Source organism: Anolis sagrei, chromosome 2 (genome assembly GCF_037176765.1).
Source record: "Anolis sagrei isolate rAnoSag1 chromosome 2, rAnoSag1.mat, whole genome shotgun sequence".
Taxonomy (NCBI): Eukaryota; Metazoa; Chordata; class Lepidosauria; order Squamata; family Dactyloidae; genus Anolis; species Anolis sagrei.
The window spans coordinates 130015584-130037034 of NC_090022.1; the positions used below are offsets into that span (position 1 = coordinate 130015584).

At 43.4% G+C, this 21451-nt stretch overlaps 2 protein-coding genes across 2 annotated transcripts in view; one reads left to right on the forward strand and one right to left on the reverse strand.

The window, feature by feature from the left end:
* Positions 1-672: 672 nt before the first annotated feature.
* Positions 673-3417, reverse strand: RMI2 (RecQ mediated genome instability 2). The gene has a single exon (XM_067463848.1). The coding sequence runs from the start codon at positions 3344-3346 to the stop codon at positions 2894-2896; it is 453 nt and encodes a 150-aa protein (XP_067319949.1). The 5' UTR covers positions 3347-3417; the 3' UTR covers positions 673-2893.
* Positions 3418-8640: 5223 nt separating this feature from the next.
* CCDC40 (coiled-coil domain 40 molecular ruler complex subunit) overlaps positions 8641-21451 on the forward strand; it is a 31641-nt gene continuing 18830 nt past the window's right edge. Inside the window, exons 1-5 of the mRNA XM_067463849.1 lie at positions 8641-8706; positions 12892-12955; positions 13758-14435; positions 19330-19453; positions 21037-21224. Coding sequence (XP_067319950.1) covers positions 8690-8706; positions 12892-12955; positions 13758-14435; positions 19330-19453; positions 21037-21224 — 1071 coding nt within the window. The 5' untranslated portion in view covers positions 8641-8689. The remainder of the gene's footprint in view (positions 8707-12891; positions 12956-13757; positions 14436-19329; positions 19454-21036; positions 21225-21451) is intronic.

Sequence of the window (21451 nt, forward strand, 5' to 3'; positions counted from 1 at the left end):
AGGACATAGATTGCTTTGGTTGGTGTCTTGTGTCCAAATTTGGGGTCAATTTGCCCAGCGGTTTTTGAGTTCTGTTAATCCCACAAATGAACATTACATTTTATTTATATAGATTGTGAATGCCTTTATTCCCCCCAACCACCCACCCAAACTACACACTAGGAAGGCAATTGAAATTCTGTTACAAAGCTTTTCTTTTAAAATGCATAAACCATGAAGCATAAAACATGAGCCACTAAAAGACTCACTGCCACCAACAGGGAATACCAATCAGATATGCTCTAATTTTTTTATTTTTTTTTTTAGGTTTTGCTCCATTTCACAAAACACAATCCTCCTGATACAAACCTTAAATTATATGCATTTAGAGCTATCCAGATGTTTTTGAAGTGAAGAAAAAACCCAGTGTTTTTCAAAAGAGCTCCTCTTGTTAGTTTGGTCTACTCTGCCAACAATTTCTTCAATCAATTGTGTTTTAAATCAGCATATGGGTTTATGCATCACTCAAGTTAAGAAGCTAAGGTGAAGGAGTAACTGACAGGTAAATGCAGATTTAACAAGGCAGAGTTCTGCAAATTTGGTCCATTTTGTTTTGCTACCTCTTTAGTAAGCAATGTTTCAAATCAGTATGAGAGTCCATGTATCAAGCAAAAAGAAAAGGCTAAGGAATAATAATAACAATAATAATAATAATAAACTTTATTTATTTCCCACCACCATCTCTCAGAGGAACTCAGGGCGGCTCACAAAACACTCAAGGCGTGACATGCAAAATACAAGTGCAAACAAAACATACGAGTAGACAAGAAACAATCAACACATCATAAATTCACAGTACCCCCTGGTAAAAACAATAACATACAGAATTGCTGTAGATAAAACAGCAGTTTTTGTAATCAAATCTGTAGATTTAACAAGGCATTGTTCTGTAAAAAGACATTGTGTTTTCCAAAGTTGATTTGGTCTATTTTCTCGTCAATAAATAGTGTTTTAAATCAGTAGGTGAGCTTGCACATCCCACAAGAAGTTGAGGCTGAAGAGCGTTCTGCAAAAGGACTATTTTGCCCAAGAGCTGTGTAAAAGTAAAGCTGCTATACTCAAATTGGCTTGTTTAGAAATAGAAAACGTCCCAGCTTTTAGAAATGAAAGTATAAAGTGAAATTACTATACTTTAGTTGGCTTGTTAGGAAATAGAAAGCACCCCAGCTTTTAAGAAAGGCAAGTGTGTTCATGTTGAGTCTGCTGTTCCCCCAGCCGCAGCAGTTCTGGGGCAGGACAAGGAGAAGGTGTTTTCTACTTCTAAACAAGCTTATAAGCTACAGGGTTTACAATTCACTCTTTTACTCACTGTAATTTAGTTTGTACACATTAAAGATTTTGAGGAAAAACTGGCAAATAGGCACTACACATGGATTTTCCAGTCAATATTCAGCTAAAAGGCAAGTCAGGAACCCAGAAGGCTACTTTGAACATGTCCACTGACTATGTTTCATTGAGATTTCAAAATATTTAAAAAAATGAAATCTAATTGATATCAGTGGGTAAATGCATTATTTGATTAGCCTCATCACAAAAACAAGAGAAAAAAAACTCTAGAAGAATGACCGGAGATTTTATCTGATGAAAAATACTTGTTGGCTTGTGTTACATGAATATGATGTGAAATGTGCAGACTTTACAGAAGTCAGCTGTAATGTACCATTCATTATATTTTAAAAAGTTGATGTGATGGAAAAAAATAAAGACATATTTAAATGAGCATAAAATTGATTTAAGCTGTGATACTCTCATTTCTGATGATTGCAGAAAGTTTAATTTTGTTGGCTTGTGTAATTTTTTATTGAGTATTCCTTCTTTTTCAAAAGTGGCATACACTATGAGGCTAATCTTTCAAGAAGCCACGGATTTTTGATTTAAGGAATAAATAAATAAATCTCCCTTTATGTCCTGCCTTGCAGTTTAAGATCATCCGGGGAGACCCTGCTCTCACTCCCGCCTGAGTTGCAAATACGCCTGGCGGGGACGAGAGACAGGGCCTTCTCGGCTGCAGCCTCCCATCTGTGGAACTCACTTCCCAAAGAGGTAAGATCACCCCTCCCGTCTTTTAGGAAGAAATTGAAGTCGTGGTTCTGGGACAGGATTTTGGACAGCAGGTATAAATAGTGCTTTGGATATGGAATTTGACTGGAATGGTGATACGGCGGTTAATACTGTTTTTATTGTTTTAATTAATGTTCTATTTATTGTTTCAATTGTTGTTATATTGCTTTGCTGTATTTAATGGCATTAAACTGCCAAATGTAAGCCGCCCTGAGTCCCCCTTCAGGGGTTGAGAAGGACGGGGTAGAAATACTGGAAATAAATAAATATACCTGAATTTGATATTGAAGCCTAAAATATATCAGAGGAAACCCCATTTGAAGTTCTAAACATCTACAGGTGAAATGTCTGAACCTCTTACTTCAATTGTAAGCTTGTTTAGAAATAGCAAGTGTCCCAGCTTTAAGAAATGAAGATATAAAGTGAAATTACTATCCTCCAGTCAGCTTGTTTACAAGTAACTAGTGTTCCAGCTTTTAGAAATGAAGGCATTAAGTGAAATTACCGTCCTCGAGTTGGCTTGCTTGCAAATAAGAAGTGTGCCAGCTTTTAGAAAGGAAGGCATAAAGGGAAATTCCTATCCTTGAGTCGGCTTGTTTAGATATAACAGTGTCCCAGCATTTAGAAAAGAAAGTACTGTATAAAGTGAAATTCCTGTCCTGGAGTCAGGTTGTTTAGAAATAGCAAGTGTCCCAGCTTCTGTGCACGTCCAGTCTACTCCAGCTGCTGCAGGGGTTCTGGGGCGGGGCAGGGGAAGGCCTGCGGGGGGGGGGGGGCTCCCCGCACCTTCACTTCAGGGGAGGACGCGCCTGTGCAGCTCCTCCACCTCGGCCTCCCACATGGCCTCGTTCAGGGGGTTCCCGGAGAGGTCTGTCAGCTTGAGGGCGCGGAGGGTGGGCTCCCCGGGGCCGCAGGAGCGCACCAGGCCCAGCACCATCACGTACTTCCCGGCGTGGAGGCAGGGTTTGCCCTGTGGGACGCCCCCCGTGCCCTCGGCCACGAAGCAGCCGCTCCCGTCGCGCAGCCGCACCGCGCCTCCGCCGGGCCCCGCTTCCACGCTCAGCACCGTGCCTTGCATCCACACCACCGGCACCGCCAGCGCCCCGCGGCCGAACTCCGCCCGGTCCAGCAGCCATCCGCTCTCAGGATCCCGGCGGCGGCAGCAGCGCCTCAGCTGCGAGGCCAAGACCTTCACCGGAGGCGGAGAAGAGGAGGACGAGGAGGGCCTGGGAGAGGCCTGCGCCATGACCACGATGACAACAATGACGCCGCCCGCCACTTTTCGACTGCCGCCAGGGACGGGTAGGAGGACTCTCTCCCTCTCCAGATATCGCGAGAGTTAGAAGAAGGCAGGGCGCGTGCTGTTTTTGTATAGCCACAGACAGCATAAAAGGCTCACAGTGATTCTCAACCTGTGGGTCCCCAGGTGTTTTGGCCTACAACTCCCAGAAATCCCAGCTAGTTTACCAGCTCTTGGGATTTCTGGGAGTTGTAGGCCAAAAACATCTGGGGACCCCAGGTTGAGATATGTTTTCCCAAATGTTTTAGAGTATTGGACTGCTATGTTTTTCCTTATGCGCTTTGGAGTTTGCCTAGCCCAGGGGTGGGCAAACTTGGGCCCCCCAGGTGTTTTGGACTACAACGCCCACAATTCCTAACAGCCTCAGGCCCTTTCCTTTTGGACTACAACGCCCACAATTCCTAACAGCCTCAGGCCCTTTCCTTTTCCCCCCTCAGCCGCTTAAGCGGCTGAGGCTGTTAGGAATTGTGGGCGCTGTAGTCCAAAACACCTGGGGGGCCCAAGTTTGCCTGCCCTGGGCTAGAGACATGCTAACGTGTAGTTTAGCCTCGAGGCACATCTGCACTGTAAAATTAGCGCACTTTGACACCACTTTAACTGCCATGCCTCCATGATCATGGAAGCTCGCGAGTTTATTTTTATTTATTGATTTATATCCCACTTTATCTCTCCATATGGAGACTCAAAACGGTCCAAAATGAAAACATTATCACTTCAAATATACAAGTATACAATAATAAAACAGTAGATCATTATATGTATTTATTTCGAACATTTGTACCCTGTCCTTCTCACCTCCCAAGGCGGAACTCAGGGCAGCCTCACAACAAGCACTCGTTCAGTGCCATCCACATTCATAAAAATACATTTAAAACAATTCATTAAACATTACATTAATAAGGCATTTGTTTAAAATCACACAGGTTTAAAATCCAAGTCCAGGTCAGTCCATTGTCATTCCTATCACTTGAGTCTTATTCTCAATTACTGCCTCTACTTGGTCCCATAAGTTTTGAGTTTATTTCTGAAGGGGGGGGGGGAGATCTGATGTCACTGGGGAGAGAGTTCCATAGTCAAGGAGCCACAACTGAGAAGGCCTGGTCTCTTGTCCCTCCAGTCGCATTTGCAATGATGTTGGTGTCAAGAGCAGGGCCTCCCTGGATGATCTTAAACTTCGTGATGGTTCATAACGGGAGATACGTTTGGACAGGTAATCTGGGCCGGAACCATTCAGTACTTTAAAGGTTAAGACCAGCAGTTTGAATTGTGCTCGGTAGCAGATTGGCAGCCAGTGCAGCTGGTGTAGCAGAGGGGTTGTATGCTCTCTGTATGCCACTCTGGTGAGCAACCTGGCTGTCAACTAATTGGAGCTCTTAAATCCATCACATATGTATATTTTTATTTCTTATTCCAAATTATTCCCCGTTCTCTAAAATGAATAGTTTTCTTACATTTTTATTTATATAGATATTCCATGTAATATATAATATACAATTGTTATATTTTTCTATATTATTATTATTCTACAATATATATAATATATGATATATATAATATATCATACTATTGCGCTGCCTGAATAGTCTGTTCACTAAATGGGTCTTCGTTGTGGAGCCTGTAATAGTTTTCCAACAAGGCAGCTGTTTCAGGAGTAATGCCCTGAAGGTAGTTGGTTCTGCAGCCTCTCGGTATGGAGGCCCGTGAGCAGGTTTTCACGATTTCAATAAAATGTTCGTATTCCTCAGGGATTGGCGCGACCGATGTGATCATGTCATCTAACATGTCTGAGAATTTAGTCCAGTCTGCTTTTCTGAAGTTGTATCTTCGTTTAAATCGAACTTCCTGAGGCCTTATTGTTGGGAGCAGTTGGCATATTATTGGTCGGTGCTGTGTGTTTGGAATTGGTGGTCTCACTGATTTGGTGCATTGCTGTACAATGCTGTCGCTCACAAATAAGAGGTCTGGGTTATAACCTCGGTGCCATCTTCCGCTGTTGTAGGATGGTGGGAGCTTGCTATCATGGATGAGTGATAGTTTGTGCAGTTCCGACCAGGAGAGGACAGCCTCTCCATTTCTGTCCTCTTGGGCATAGCCCCATACATGGCTATGGCTGTTGAAGTAACCAATTACTACCGCCCTTTGGTGCCTGTCAAAGTTCTCAGGGGAGGAGAAGCAGAATTCTTCATTTGGGGGCTTGTACACAGAGGTGATAGTGATGTTATTAAGCTCTACTGTTAGAACCTCGATATTGTTTCCTTCAGTATTGTGGGCACTGCTGACTTGGAGGCCTGGTTTGACAAAGACAGCGCTTCCATACTGCGCGTGTGATCTTTCCACTACTAGGATCATTCCTGGGACTTTGGGTCGTTTCTGTCGTTCATCCCTGTGTGTTTCTTGGACACACAGCACGTCACACTTCTTATCTTGGCACAGTTCACAGTTTGGGAGCTGACATGCCTTCGATGTTGATTGAGATTATTGTCATGGTTGGTCCTGAAAAGGTCCGTTGGTTGTTTTGCTTGCTTGTTTGCATGCTGCAAGTCGTCTCTGCTTGCTTCTGGATCGAGAGAATCAGCCGTCTACGAAGACGTTGCCCAGGGGACGCCCGGATGTCTTGCAATCCTGCGAGGAGGCTTCTTTCATGTCCCCCCAATAAAGAACAGTGGATCAAGCTGATCACAGAGGTCGACATGGGCAGGAGCAGCCAGAAGGCATGGAGGTTACTAAGACGGTTGAGCAATGACCCCTCACAAACTAATACCCATGCCAACATAAAGGCAGATCAGATAGCACACCAACTCTTGAAGAACGGGAAACCCAACCTTGCCACCAAAGTAGGAAAGAAACCAATAGCCAGACAACAAGAGATTGAGAACAACAACCTTCATGAACCCTTTACATTTACATTGGACATGGCTCTCAATAAATGTAAGAAGGGCAAAGCAGCTGGCTTGGATGATCTACGGATGGAACAAATCAAGAACTTTGGCCCAAAAGCAAAGTGCTGGCTACTGGAGCTGATGAACAACTGCACTGCATCCTGTCAGATCCCCAAAATCTGGAGGAAAGCAGGAGTCATTGCCATCTTGAAGCCAGGCAAAGACCGTAATGATCCAAAAAGCTACAGACCAATCTCCCTGCTGTGCCACCTCTACAAAGTTCTGGAGAGACTCATTCTGCATAGAATTATGGGAAAAAGGTGACCCATGTCTGATTCCACAGCAAGCTGGCTTCAGGAAAGGCAAAAGCTGCACATCGCAAGTGCTGAACCTGACTCAGCACATAGAAGATGGCTTTGAAAGGCAGCAGATCACAGGAGCTGTCTTCATAGACCTGTCAGCAGCTTATGATACTGTGAACCACCGCCTCCTCCTGAGAAAAATGTATAATATCACAAAGGACTACCACCTCACCCGCCTCATAGGAAACCTGCTACAAAACAGGAGCTTTTTTGTTGAGTTCCAGGGCCAGAGAAGCAGATGGCGGAAACAGAAGAACGGCCTGCCTCAAGGGAGCGTGCTCGCTCCATCCATGTTCAACATCTACACAAATGACCAGCCACTGCCAGAAGGGACAGAGAGTTTCATCTATGCTGATGATCATGCCATTACCGCCCAAGCAGGGAGCTTTGAGATGGTTGAACAGAAGCTCTCCGAAGCTCTAGGTGCTCTAACTGCCTATTACAGGGAAAACCAACTGATCCCTAATCCATCTAAAACACAGACATGTGCCTTTCACTTTAAGAACAGACAAGGAATCCCGAGCTCTGAGGATTACCTGGGAAGGAATCCCACTGGAGCATTGCAGCGCACCCAAATAGCTGGGAGTTACTCTGGACCGTTCTCTGACCTACAAGAAGCATTGCCTGAACATCAAACAAAAAGTGGGTGCTAGAAACAACATCATACGAAAGCTGACTGGCACAACCTGGGGATCACAACCAGATACAGTGAAGACATCTGCCCTTGCGCTATGCTACTCTGCTGCTGAGTATGCATGCCCAGTGTGGAACACATCTCACCACACTAAAACAGTGGATGTGGCTCTTAATGAGACATGCCGCATTATCACAGGGTGTCTGCGCCCCACACCACTGGAGAAATTACACTGCTTAGCCGGTATTGCACCACCTGACATCCGCCGGGAAGTAGCAGCCAATAGTGAAAGGACCAAGGCAGAAACATCTCCAGCTCATCCCCTGTTTGGGTATCAGCCAGCACGTCAACGACTTAAATCAAGACATAGTTTTCTTAGATCTACAGAGACACTCGCTGGAACACAGCAAGTGAGAGTTCAAAAGTGGCAGGCTCAAACCCAGCACCTCAATCCGTGGGTGATACCAGATGAGAAACTCCCTCCTGGGCACACGGAAGACTGGGCGACTTGGAAGGCGCTGAACAGACTGCACTCTGGCACCATGAGATGCAGAGCTAACCTTCAGAAATGGGGCTACAAAGTTGAATCCACGACATGTGAGTGTGGAGAAGAGCAAACCACTGACCACCTGCTGCAATGCAACCTGAGCCTGCCACATGCACAATGGAGGACCTTCTTGCAGCAACACCAGAGGCACTCCAAGTGGCCAGATACTGGTCAAAGGACATTTAATCAGCTACCAAGTTTGCAAAATTTGTGTTGTTGTTGTTGTTGTTGTTTTTAATCTGTTTGTTTGTTTTGTTCTGTTAGAAATGTAATACAATGTTCTGGTTGCGGATGACACGATAAATACATAAATAAAATCATACTATTGGCTGTTAGGAATTGTGGGAGTTGAAGTCTGAAACACCTGGAGGGCCGAAGTTTGCCCATGCTTGGTGTAGATGCACCCTTGGGCTATAGCTCCGGAGTCCAGGGTTCGAATCTCCGCTCAGCCATGACACCCTCCACCTTGGGCCAGTCACACTCTCTCAGCCTCAGAGCAAGGCAAGGAGAAGCCCCTTTTGAACAAATCTTGCCAGGAAAACCTGTGGTGAGGTTTTGAAACTACTTGAAGGCACCCAATAACAGCAACAATTGTTCCATAGAACTACAGATAAATACTGTTTTCAATTATCTGCCCACTTCGTTTTGGAGATGTGTCACTCTTACATTTTTATCTCTGTGTTTTTTACTAGCTCCATACCTTTCAACGTGACTTACCCTCTTTCTCTCTGAAGCGATGGTTTGGGCCAACTTTGTCCTCCCCCTTTCGTCCTTCCCCGTTGGTACCTTCCGAACAGAAGGGGGCGGAGGGAGGGAGGGAGGGGAAGCCGGAGTGTTTGACGGCGTTGCCTAGCAACAGGGGAGAGGATGGAGCCCGGCGGCGAGTGAGTGACCCGGGGAAGGAGCTGGAGGGCTGGGGAGCCCCCAAGACCGGGCAAATGCGGCTCAGGGGGAAGGGAAGAAGGGGCGAACCCCATGGCCCATCGCTAGGGTGCATCCCCACTGTAGGATGAATGCAGTTTAACGCCGCTTTAACTGCCATGGCTCCGTGCTTTGGAATCCTGGGATGGATAGGTTGGGGAGGCATCAATCACTTTTTGGTAGGCCATGGGAAACTAACTCCCAGGTTTCCATAGCATTGTGCTATGGCAGTTAAAGTGGCACCAAACTGCATTTACTGGACAGTGCAGATGCTCAGATACAGCCACCACTGTATATCTGAACATGAGAGTCAGGGAATTCGTGGTTTGATTTGAGGACAGGAGCAGGATTCAAAACGATCTTGACAGATTAGAGAGATGGGCCAAAACTAACAAAATGAAGTTCAACAGTGACAAATGCAAGATACTCCACTTTGGCAGGAAAAACGAAATGCAAAGATACAGAATGGGGGACAATGCCTGGCTTGAGAGCAGTACGTGTGAAAAAGATCTTGGAGTCCTCGTGGACAACAAGTTAAACATGAGCCAACAATGTGATGTGGCGGCAAGAAAAGCCAATGGGATTTTGGCCTGCATCAATAGGAGCATAGTGTCTAGATCTAGGGAAGTCATGCTACCCCTCTATTCTGCCTTGGTTAGACCACATCTGGAATATTGTGTCCAATTCTGGGCACCACAATTCAAGGGAGATATTGACAAGCTGGAATGTGTCCAGAGGAGGGCGACTAAAATGATCAAGGGTCTGGAGAACAAGCCCTATGAGGAGTGGCTTGGGGAGCTGGGCATGTTTAGCCTGAAGAAGAGAAGGTTGAGAGGGGATATGATAGCCATGTAGAAATATGTGAGAGGAAGCCACAGGGAGGAGGGAGCAAGCTTGTTTTCTGCTTCCCTGGAGACTAGGATGCGGAACAATGGCTTCAAACTACAAGAGAGGAGATTCCATATGAACATGAGGAAGAACTTCCTGACTGTGAGAGCTGTTCAGCAGTGGAACTCTCTGCCCCGGAATGTGGTGGAGGCTCCTTCTATGGAAGCTTTTAAACGGGCTGGATGGCCATCTGTCAGGGGTGATTTGAATGCAATATTCCTGCTTCTTGGCAGGGGGTTGGACTGGATGGCCCATGAGGTCTCTTCCAACTCTTTGATTCTATGATTCTATGAGTGAGGCCTGCATTTGAGTGGATGCCACCAGGGAGGCCTTGGGCAAGCCACACTCTCTCAGCCTCAGAGGAAAGGCAGCAGCAAACCCCTTCTGGACAAACCTTGCCAAGAAAACCCCATGATAGGTTCACCTTAGGGTTGCAATTGAAATTACAGCATGTTAGTAGATTTTATTTCTTGAAGAAACATAGGTGCCATGTTTAAATAAAGGGAACTTTGATCCATCTTGCCTGTGAACTTGAATTCCAAATATCCGATGCAGTATTTTAAAAATACTATTTTTTTGGTCATGTCACGAGTAACTTGAGAAACTGCAAGTCGCTTCTGGTGTGAGAGAATTGGCTGTCTGCAAGGACGTTGCCCAGGGGACATCCAGATGTTTTTGATGTGTTACCATCCTTGTGGGAGGCTTCTCTCATGTCCCCTCATGGGGAGCTGGAGCTGATAGAGGAAGCTCATCCGCGCTCTCCCTGGATTCGAGCCTGCGACCTGTCGGTCTTCAGTCCTGCCGGCACAGGGGTTTAACTCACTGCACCACCGGCTGTTAGGAATTGTGGGAATTGAAGTCCAAAACATCTGCCCATTCCTGCTGTATAGCGACATTATTTCATCACTTTACTTTACTCAAATAGGAGCCCCCGGTGGCGCAGTGGGTTAAAGCCCTGTGCCGGCAGGACTGAAGACCGACAGGTTGCAGGTTCAAATCCGGGGAGAGGCGGATGAGCTCCCTCTGTCAGCTCCAGCTCCTCATGCGGGGACATGAGAGAAGCCTCCCACAAGAATGATAAAAACATCAAAATCAGCCAGGCATCCCCTGGGCAACGTCCTTGCAGACGGCCAATTCTCTCACACAGGAGTCACTCCTGACACGACCAAAAAAAAAAAACTTTACTCAAATAACACAGATATCTATAAATAAATTGTAAATATGTAATTGCCCTATTATAATGAGCTTCAGTACAAATATCAGTTTAAGTAACTTTCATAGTACATACAGGACACACTTTAATAGTGCAACAAACATAATATATAAAATTTACAAAATAATTACATAGGTCAAATAGATCCATTTCAGTATGTCCACAAAATATTCCCAAGTTTGCTGAACACAAGGCAAATTGTTTCTAAGTTTGATGTATTCAAAGTGAACAATATTCCCAAGTTTGTGGAACACTACATGAATATTTGTCAAAAACTTTGTGGACATACTGAAATTGATCTATTTGACCTATGAAATTATTTTGTAAATTTTATATATTATGTTTGTACTAATATATATATATATATATATATATTATGTATGTACTATGAAAGTTACTTAAACTGATATTTGTACTGAAACTCATTATAATAGGACAATTACATATTTACAATCACTTTACTTTAGGCAGTATTTTGTAAAGGCAAGACTTCAAGGTTTTTAACTGTTTTGATCAATGTTTTAATTGGATTGTTTATGTTTTTAAACTTTCACATTGCTTTAGCTGTGTTTTATTTCAACTTACATTGCAAAAACCGTCTTGGGTTCCATATACAAAGGGTGTCTGAAAATTATCTATTGCATATACAATTGAAACGGTAAAGATAATTTTTACACTTTGTTAATTATTATTACCATTATTGTTGTTATTGTTTTGCATTGTATGGCATTGCCGTTCTCTTCACTCAGGATTCCCCCTATTTTCGTCCTGGTTTGTGCAACAATGTAATTAAAAACTGTCTCTCTAGAAGTACTATCCTCTCTACAAACTACATTTTATATTTTTCTCCCTTTTCAAATCTCAGACAGTAGACATTCTTGTAGTTTTATTGCATTGTATTCTAGGCCTCCTACTGCATTTTTCCTCTAGCTAGCTCTACACTGCCCTATATTCCAGGATCTTATCCCAGGTTATCTACTTTGAACTGGCTGCCCTTCCACACAGCCCTATATCCCAGAATATCAAGGCAGACAATCCCACAATATCTGCTTTGAACTGGGTTATCTGAGTTATCTGCCTTAATATTTTGGGATATAGGGCTGTGTGGAAGGGCCCTTAGATTTGAAAATTATCCTGGGATGTAGGAGAGTGTTGATCCAGCCTCTGATCTCTAGATTCAATACAAGAATCTACTGCTTATCATCTCTCATTGAAATAGCACATGCATTATTTAAAACAGAGATTAACAACTCTGCCTGCCTGCCTGCTGTCAGACCTTAGCATATAGTATCCCTAGCCAGCATTAGCAACGGGGCAGAATTTTTAAAATCTGAAATGCCTGGAAGTTGCAGTTGTCCACATAGCTCTTAATTCTCTACTTGTATTTTTTTCTTTTCCACCAAGTGTCAAAACTGTATTTAAAAGACATCATTAAATACATCATTAGGCTTTTCCCATAGCATAAGGTGATGGTGCTCCATGCAGTTATGGTGCATGACCTTGGAGGTATCTACAGACAACACCGGCTCTTTGACTTAGAAATGGAGATGAGCACCACCCTAGAGAGTTGGACATGACTAGACTAGACTTAATGTCAGGGGAAACCTTTACCTAAGGTGACATGACTCAGTAGAAAAGACAATAATCCATGGTAAACCTGATGGCAGTGGGAAAAGAGGGGGACCATATTATAGGGTACCATCTCAATCAGTGAAGCCACAGGCTAGGTTTGTGAGATTTGAGCAGGGCAGTTAATATCAGGGTCTGTTGGAGCTCTCTCATTACAGAGTTGCCACTGACAAGACTGATTTAATGGCATGTAACAACAAAGATTGTCATTTATGTCATGTTTTGTCTTTTAAGCATTCTTAAGCTTTTGTATACATCTGTAATGCTGATATATATCCACTTGGTTTTGTTTTAAAGTATGGATATAAATATCTCATTCCAATTCCTTGTCTTGCAAACGCTTTGCCTTGCAAATTGGCATAAATCACACCAAATCTGAACATATTCTTTGATTTCTTCCTTTCAATTTCAAATGCAGTGCTGTATCAGAGCATGGCAAAATTGCAGATGAGGAGAAAGAGTTGGTTGCAGAAGATGAAGCGGTAATGTAAACATGATGTTCTAGTGAATTAAAATGATATTGAAATTGAACTGAGGAGCTTACTGGTGTAATTGGATATTTTTATATGAACATACATTTACATATTAATAGGGTGAGGAGAGATAGAGAGTCTCAATGGGGGGTATTTTAATGTGTTGTAAATATTAAAGATGTGGCAGATGCGAAGTACAAATGGGAAGTACATTCTGCCGATTCTATCTTCACTCAGGAATGTTATTACATGTGCATTAGTAATTCTTTTATAATATTGAATAAACTGAGCAGCTAAAAGACATCAGTTCGAGTAAAGATAATGAAGCAGACATAGCACCACCTGCTGAGTTAAGTATATATGATTCCTCAGCTGAGAAATGATCCTGTAAATTTACAAATGGTGCTAATAGAAGAATACGATTAATGAAATACTTCTCTGTGCAGTTCAATACATGATATACTGATTCTGCTGTAGCACCAGCAATATTTTTATGGTTTCCTCCCAGTTATTCTGTTGTTTTTCATTACACATCCCTTGTTTTTTGCAGGGTACCTTAAGATGAAGGGAAGCGATACATATTCTTCCCCAAAGGTCATTCTACAAGATAGTATAAAGCTATATGAAAGTAACTTGATTCATGGCTCTTCTCAGACTTAATTCAAAAGGAGAAGTGCCATTAACATTAAGTATGTTCAATTATTTTAAAAATAAACATCTGACTTGAGTAAAACAAAACCATTTGTTCTAATATAATGAAAAGTGGACCAGTATAATGAAAGGTGGTTCTGGTTTGTTATGTTAATTGCAGCCAGAAGAAAGTATTACCAAGGAGGAAGATGCAGGAAATGCTCCTGTGGCAGCTGTGGAGGAAGGGACAGAAGCCATTCCTGCAATGGCCACAGAGGAAGCAACAGCAGTTGCTTCTGCAACAGCCACAGAGGAAGAGGCAGCAGTTTCTCTTGAAGCAGCCATGGATGAAAGGGCAGGAGTTGCATTTGCTATGACCACAGAAGAAGAAGCAACAGTTCCTGTTGCAGCAGCCACAGAGGAAGAGGTAGAGGTTGCTCCTGCAATGGCTATGGGGGAAGAAGCAGTAGTTGTTGCTGCTGCTGCAGCCACAGAGGAAGGGGCAGAAGTTGTTCCTGCAATGCCCACGGAGGAAGGGCCACCAGTTACCCCTTCAATGCCTCCAGAAGAAGAGCCACCAGTTGCTCCTTCAATGCCTACAGGAGAAGGAGCACCAGTTGTTTTTGCAATGCCCACAGAGGAAGGACCATCAGTTGTTCTTTCAGTACCTACGGAAGAAAGGCCACCAGTTGTTCCTTCAATGCCTACAGGGGAAGGAGTACCAGCTATTCTTACAATGCCCATGGAGGAAGGGCCACCAGTTGTTCCTGCAATGTTTGGGGAAGAGAGATTGGTGGGAAAGACCCTCAGCGTGCCAATGCGAAATGTTTATGAATACAGAACATCCCCCATTGGGCAGGTTAGTGACACTGAATGGGGTTCATGGGTGTGAATTTACAGGTAAATGTAATGTAATGCTGTAGCTCAGGAGTGTCCACCTCTTTTTCACCAAGGGCCACATCAGCCTTGTGGTTGCCTTCAAAGGGTCATTTGTAATTGTAAGAATGTATGAATGTACCTACTCCTCAACGTATTGTTAAATAACCTGAGACACTTAATCCTCATCCACAAATCGACAAATACAAAATGAAATGCAAGCATAATCATGCAAGCGGACAGCCTATCCCAGCTGCTTGAGACTGTGTTGGAGTGGTCCCTGAGGTTCCCCAGACTTATCGTCTTGGGGGATTTCAATATCCACACTGATGCAGACTCTTGTTCATTAGCGGCTGTGGACCTAGTGTCTACCATGGAGACACTAGGACTCTCCCTCTGTACTACTGGGCCCACGCATCGGGCGGGGCACACGTTAGATTTGATTTTCAGCGCAGGAATTCAAGTGACCCAAGCCTCCACAATAGAGGTTCCATGGTCGGATCACTGCGCCCTGAGAGTCCGGTTGGAGCATGCCTACCCACGCTGCAAGGGCGCCGAGCCAATTTGGGCTCGCCCAAGGAGACTTATGGAACCCAGTAGGTTCCAGAATGCTCTGAGGGATCTGGAGACTGCCAGCGACTCGATCGATGTGCAGGTGGACACATGGAACATCAGGCTATCCAATGCACTCAACGAGATCGCCCCTAGACGCCCTCTCAGACCCCGCCGAAATCGGTCTCCTTGGTTCACCGAGGAACTTCGACTGATAAAGCGAGAAAAGAGACAGCTGGAGGGCGTGTGGCGAGAACTCCGTAACGGAGCATTGAGATCAGCATATGAGGCATTCAGGGAATCCTGTGAGCATGCTATCACTGAGGCAAAGCGAGTATATTATACTTCTTTGATAGCGTCTGCTAGCTCACGCCCAGCAAAATTGTTCAAAATAATTCGATCTCTAACAATGGTTCCTACCGTCCCAAAAAGTGGTGAACAGCCCCCTCCAGCCGAGGTTTTTCAGAGCTATTTTGCAGACAAGATCTCGCTACTTCGCCGGGACCTCCCCACCACAATTGATACAGTGAGAGAACTTGAGACCCCGTGGCCACTTACTGGGCCCATCCTCGACTGGTTCATCCCGCTGGATGCAGGGGCTGTCGATAGGCTCATAGCTGCAGCTAGACTGACCACTTGCTCCCTCGATCCGTGTCCCTCTTGGTTGGTGAAATCCTGCTTGGAGGGATTACGTGACCCTCTGTTGAAGATCATAAACAGCTCCCTTGAGCAAGGAGTCTTTCCAGAGGGTTTAAAAGAGGCGGTGGTCTCTCCTTTGCTGAAGAAACCAGATTTAGATCCCTTGGTTCCCTCCAGTTACCGCCCAGTTTCAAATCTCTCGTTCCTGGGCAAGGTGATTGAGAGGGCAGCAGCGGAGCAGTTGCAGCAATTCCTAGACAGCACAGCCGGACTAGATCCCTTCCAGTCCGGCTTCCATGCGGGTCACGGGACAGAGACTGTGCTGGTCTCCATCACGGATCACCTTCGATGCCAGCTTGACCAGGGCGGGTCAGCGCTGCTTGTGCTATTGGATCTCACAGCAGCATTTGACATGGTCGACCACAATCTCTTGACCCACCGCCTTGCTGTTGCTGGAATCAGGGGGACAGCTTTAAACTGGCTGTCCTCCTTTCTTCACAACCGTGGACAGCGAGTGGAGAGGGGAGGCCTGGTCTCTGAGAGGTCCCCTCTATCTTGTGGGGTTCCTCAGGGGGCCATTCTCTCCCCTCTGTTGTTTAACATCTATATGCGACCACTTGCTCAGCTGGTTCGAGGTTTTGGGCTTGAGTGTTATCAGTATGCCGATGACACTCAGCTGGTGCTGAAGATGGAAGGCCGACCGGACTCTGTACCCGATTGTTTCCATCAGTGCCTCGAGGCCGTTACTGGATGGCTGCGTGCCAGCAGGTTGAGGGTGAATCCAGCAAAGACGGAGATCCTATGGCTGGGTGGACCGGGCAGTGGGGACATCCAGCTGCCTACCCTGGATGGCGAGGCGCTACGCCCGTCATCATTGGTAAAGAGCCTGGGAGTCCTTTTGGACCCTCTGCTGACAATGGAGGCCCAGGTCTCCTCCGTGAGCAGGACCGCCTTCTTTCACCTGCGGCAGGCTAGACGGCTGGCCCCCTACCTGTCCAGGGACGACCTAGCTACGGTGATCCAGGCCACAGTCATCTCAAGACTGGACTACTGTAACGCCCTCTACATTGGCCTCCCTTTGTCGGTGATTCAGAAGCTCAAGTTGGTACAAAACGCAGCTGCTCGGCTTCTTGCGGGAATTCCGATGAGATGCCACATAACACCAATCTTACTACAGCTGCATTGGTTACCAATTGAGCACCGGATCACTTTCAAAGTGATGGTACTCACCTTTAAGGCCTTGCATGGTCTGGGGCCAATGTATCTGAGGGATCGTCTCACCCCCTACCAACCCCAGAGATCCCTCCGTTCTGAGGACCAAGATCTATTGGAAGTCCCCAGTGTCAAGACCTTGTGTCTAACAGCAACCAGACGCAGAGCCTTCACAGCAGTGGCGCCATCAGTCTGGAATGCTCTGCCACCTGAAGTTCGTGCCCTGCGGGACTTACCAGCTTTCCTCAGGGCATGTAAGACATACCTGTTTCGACAGGCTTTTAATGTTTGATACTGTTGTTTTTAAATTGTTTTAAATTGCTTTTAAACTTTGTTAGATTTTAGCTATTCTTGTAAGCCGCTCCGATCCCCAGGGGAGTGGCGGCATATAAGTTTAAATAATAAATAAATAAATAAATAATCATTAAAAATACTACAGGCTCTGAAATGTGCCCAGACCTTGTAGGCCACATAAAATGACTTTCAGCCCATGGGCCTTGCATTCAAGACAGGTGCTATAGCTCCTGTCTCCCTCTAGTGGTTGCTTCAGAGGAAGGAATGGAGAACGTAGCTTGAGCATAGTCATTGTCTGACACAATGTGAAAAATTGACTCTCTAATTAAAATAAGAACAAAAATATAAAAGGGGAATAGTATTTGATTGAGATACAGTACCACATTTTTAAAATAATCATCAAGTAATAGATAAGAGAAATCAACCATATGGCATAACAAAATATTCTGTTCAGATCAACATCATGGAAGTTTTTCCTTCTCAGGTAAGTGGTTTATAGTCTATAGAATGGATTGGACACTAGTATGAAGCCCCAAACATAGTTGAGTATTGTTGACATGCTGTTGGTTTTATCTGTTCCAAGGGTGATCTTGGGACAGATAAAAAACTTAGGAAAATACAGCAGCTGAAATTCCATGAAGATCTCATCTAATCTTGGAAGCTATTTGTGGCCAGACTTGTTTAGTGCTAGGATGGGAGACCACCCACAAATACCAGGTGCTGTCAGCTATATTTTAGCAGAACAAACTGGAAAATCAATTCACTTGAGTCGTCATATGTTGGCAGCTGACCTAAAGGTGTTTGCACACACACACACACCCACACAACCACACATGCACATTTAGAGGAGAAAGTGGTGTAGTGATGAATGACTCCAATTAACCGCATACAGAAGGAATAAATGCATCTACATTTAATAACCTTAGCAAGAGATATAAAAAGGTAAAATGTCTAGATAACCCGAAGAGATTGTGCTCTAGTACAGTTGATCATGGAACAACTGAAAGGGAGGCAATGCTGGACAATCCTAAGTGGCATCAAGGGACTTATGTGAGAAGTGGATATTGTTGAACCAGCTGGAGACAGGGACAACACATGATAGTCATTTTGACATAAAATGACTATCTGTAAATTTTTGTGCAGTTTTTCAGCTGAAGTTTATTATTTTTATAGAAATACCCTTTCTGTTAAATATAACCACAAACACATTTTACCCATTCTCTATATATGCCTACAAGTCTAAACCCTATGGTAGTTTTAATACAAAAGCTCTCTGGTTATTATTACCCGGTTGTAATAAAACTACAAATCACAAGGTTTCATCTGTGTGTGCTACAAGCACATGCTCTTATTTTGGTTGTTGCTGGGATTTATATTAATAATTGCCAATGCTGATTTTGTGCAATATTCTGGTTTTTAGCTGCAAGATTGTTGCATGGTCTGATACAGCAGGAGGTCCAAGGAGGGGAGATTATGCATTGAAACCTCTGGGGGGGGGGGGGGGTGGAACAGTTTTGTTTGGGGAAAAAGCTGACTAAGAAGGGATAGAAATTTGTGAATGTATCTGTACTAAACAGAAAATGGACAACATTTTTTCTCTCTCTTATAGTATCAGTGTCTGTGTCATTTACTCAAGTTGAGGAGCACCTGTTTATGGATGGAGAGGAATACATCTTTGCAGATCACTTATTTGTTTACACAGGATTCAGTGATAGCTTCCTATCTGGATGACTTTAATGAATGGATGAGGCAAATTCATGATAAATGAAGCTATTAATGATTACTAGTCATGATAGGTGTAGATGAAATCCAGTACTGTAGCAAGGATGCCTTTTTATATCTCTTGCTAAGGCATAAATGGTGAATGTTTCTGCATTCATGACCTGCTGTGAGCTCCTATTGTAAGAAGAGAGTACTGGACAAGAAAAGGGATTGTTCTCCTGCAGTTTACCTTTTACTAAGTCGTTATGCGTTTGTAACATGTTTCGAATCATTAGTGTGCAGTCCTTGGAACCAGAAGTAAGTATGCCATTAAAATGCTGTACAGAAGTGTTTCAAAGGCTGTTTACACCACTTATAGTATGTGAACCACTTTCCAGTGTATTTGGTGTACAACACATTCTTGTAGAACTGCACAACAGCTTTTGGCAGTGCCCTTCTGACCTTTGTTTCATGAACAGGTTTCCGAAGTATTAGCAGACATTGGCAGTGTGCCTTCAAGACTGCACAGTGAGACATTTTCCTCCGCATCTTCAACAGCCAGCAGCATGAGGTTTGAAATTCCTGAGCAACGTGCGGCATCAGGTATGGGGTGTTGTGTTGTAGAAGGCGACTTTCCTTCCCACTAGTATAATAATCTCTCACCTAAACTCTGTTTGATGCCAGTGCAAAATCAATTCCTGTATTTTCAACTATAATGTGCTGCCTCATCAATGTGACCATTATTTGAACAAGTTTTGGGCTATTCAGATAATTTAAGTAATGGAAATACGGATTAAATGTCATTCTGTTTTTACTAATAATGCCACGTATAGAGGAAAACAAAATATAAAAGTATATTTTATAAAGGAATCTGGGTAATGAATGTGGCAATTTCCTTAATTGTACTTGTAAAACACTTTTCAAGTCCACTTGGGTCAAAGGCGACCACATGAAGTTTCAGGAACAGCAGTCAATCTAAAGGAAATACATCATAATCAAAACAGGAGCCTGTGTGCTTTAGTGCTTTGCGTGTAGCACTAGGGTTCAGAAGACAAACATTCAATCTCCACTCAGCTCTGGAAACCCATGCATTTACCTTGGGAGATGTTACATTCTCACAGCCTTAGAGGAAAACAGTAATAAATCTCTTCTGTAGACATCTTGCCAAGAAAACTCTATGGTAGGTTTTGGCATCGGCCAGAGTCAACTTGAAGGCACATGGCAGTAGTCAAAAAATATGGTAAAAGAGGAGAACTAAAATCCAAATTGAAAAGAATAAAATGGTAATAAAGAAATGAAATAGAGGAATTCTTCTTCCCATCATATATGGTCTGTTTTATTCTATAAAATATATACTGTATTCTTCTTTTCTATGCTTTGAACAATTCAGTTCATGGTAAATATCAAGTAAATACAAAAATGCATCAGCACATTTGAAAACTATTACAGAACACATTAACATGTTCATATAAATAAACACAAGATTGGGTATATAAACCACTGCATAAATCACCATTGTAATTAAATATAATGATTCACCAACTGTTCACATACGGATAAAATGTAATTTAAGACAAATGGAAATTAAACATTTCTGGCAAAAGAGGAAAACCTGCAAATGCTGCTCTTGCTACACTGTAGTGGGCTACAATAATAGTTCAGCTTAAAACAACTTGGAGTGATAAAGATGGCCTCTTCCCATCAAGGAAAATGCAGCAGAATGTGATCCTTCATCTTTATTCTAGATTTATCATTTGAAGAACAGGGTATCTTTTAAAAAATGTGTTCAGAAAAAAACTAACACAAATCCACAAACACATATAAAGCAAGAATGCAAACTATTGGACAAAATACAGAGACAAGAAAGTAGAAATATATGTTCCTAATATAAAATACACTATTGTTACAACCATTAAACATCAACTACAAACAAATCCAAAATACCTAATCTAAGGGCTTTTCATTCTCTTCCTGGAAGTTTTCATTTTCCACATCTATTAAAAGAAGAAAAACTGTCAATACTTCCCTTCCCCTTTTATTCTTTATTCTTTGAATTCCATGCATTCCATGATTTTATGGTGTTATAAGAAATAAAAATCCCTTTGATAAGTTTCTTCCACGAACTGAAAACACTCATTGTTGCCTTGAGTTTTCTCTGATGCCATCCAACTCTACTCCAAAAACAGGTGCTACAGTATCAGTTGCTGTTCCTTCCTATGCTGGATCTGCTTTTCAGCCTTCATCTCCACAGTTTGGTTCTTTTAGTCCCATGGAAGACCATGGTGATGAAGATAGGTTGCATTTTGCTGACAGAGAGCTTGGTGGCGAAGGAGCAGAGGATGAAACCCAGCTGGTTGTGCTGGACCCAGAACATGTAAGGAAAACGCAACATTTAGGGAAACTGTGATGCAAACACATATACACAAAATGAAAAGCAAATAGAGCTATCAATTACCAGCTAATGCAGATATACTGTACATACTCAAGTATAAGCCTAGTTTTTCAGCCCCTTTTTTAGGCTGAAAAAGACCCCCTCAGCTTATTCTCGAGTTAAGGTTATTTATTATTTTAGTCTGTTATTAGTATTATTTTTATTACATT

Coding starts and splice junctions, on each gene's coding strand:
- RMI2 (XM_067463848.1), bottom strand. CDS start 3,346: ATGGCGCAGGCCTCTCCCAGGCCCTCCTCGTCCTCCTCTTCTCCGCCT.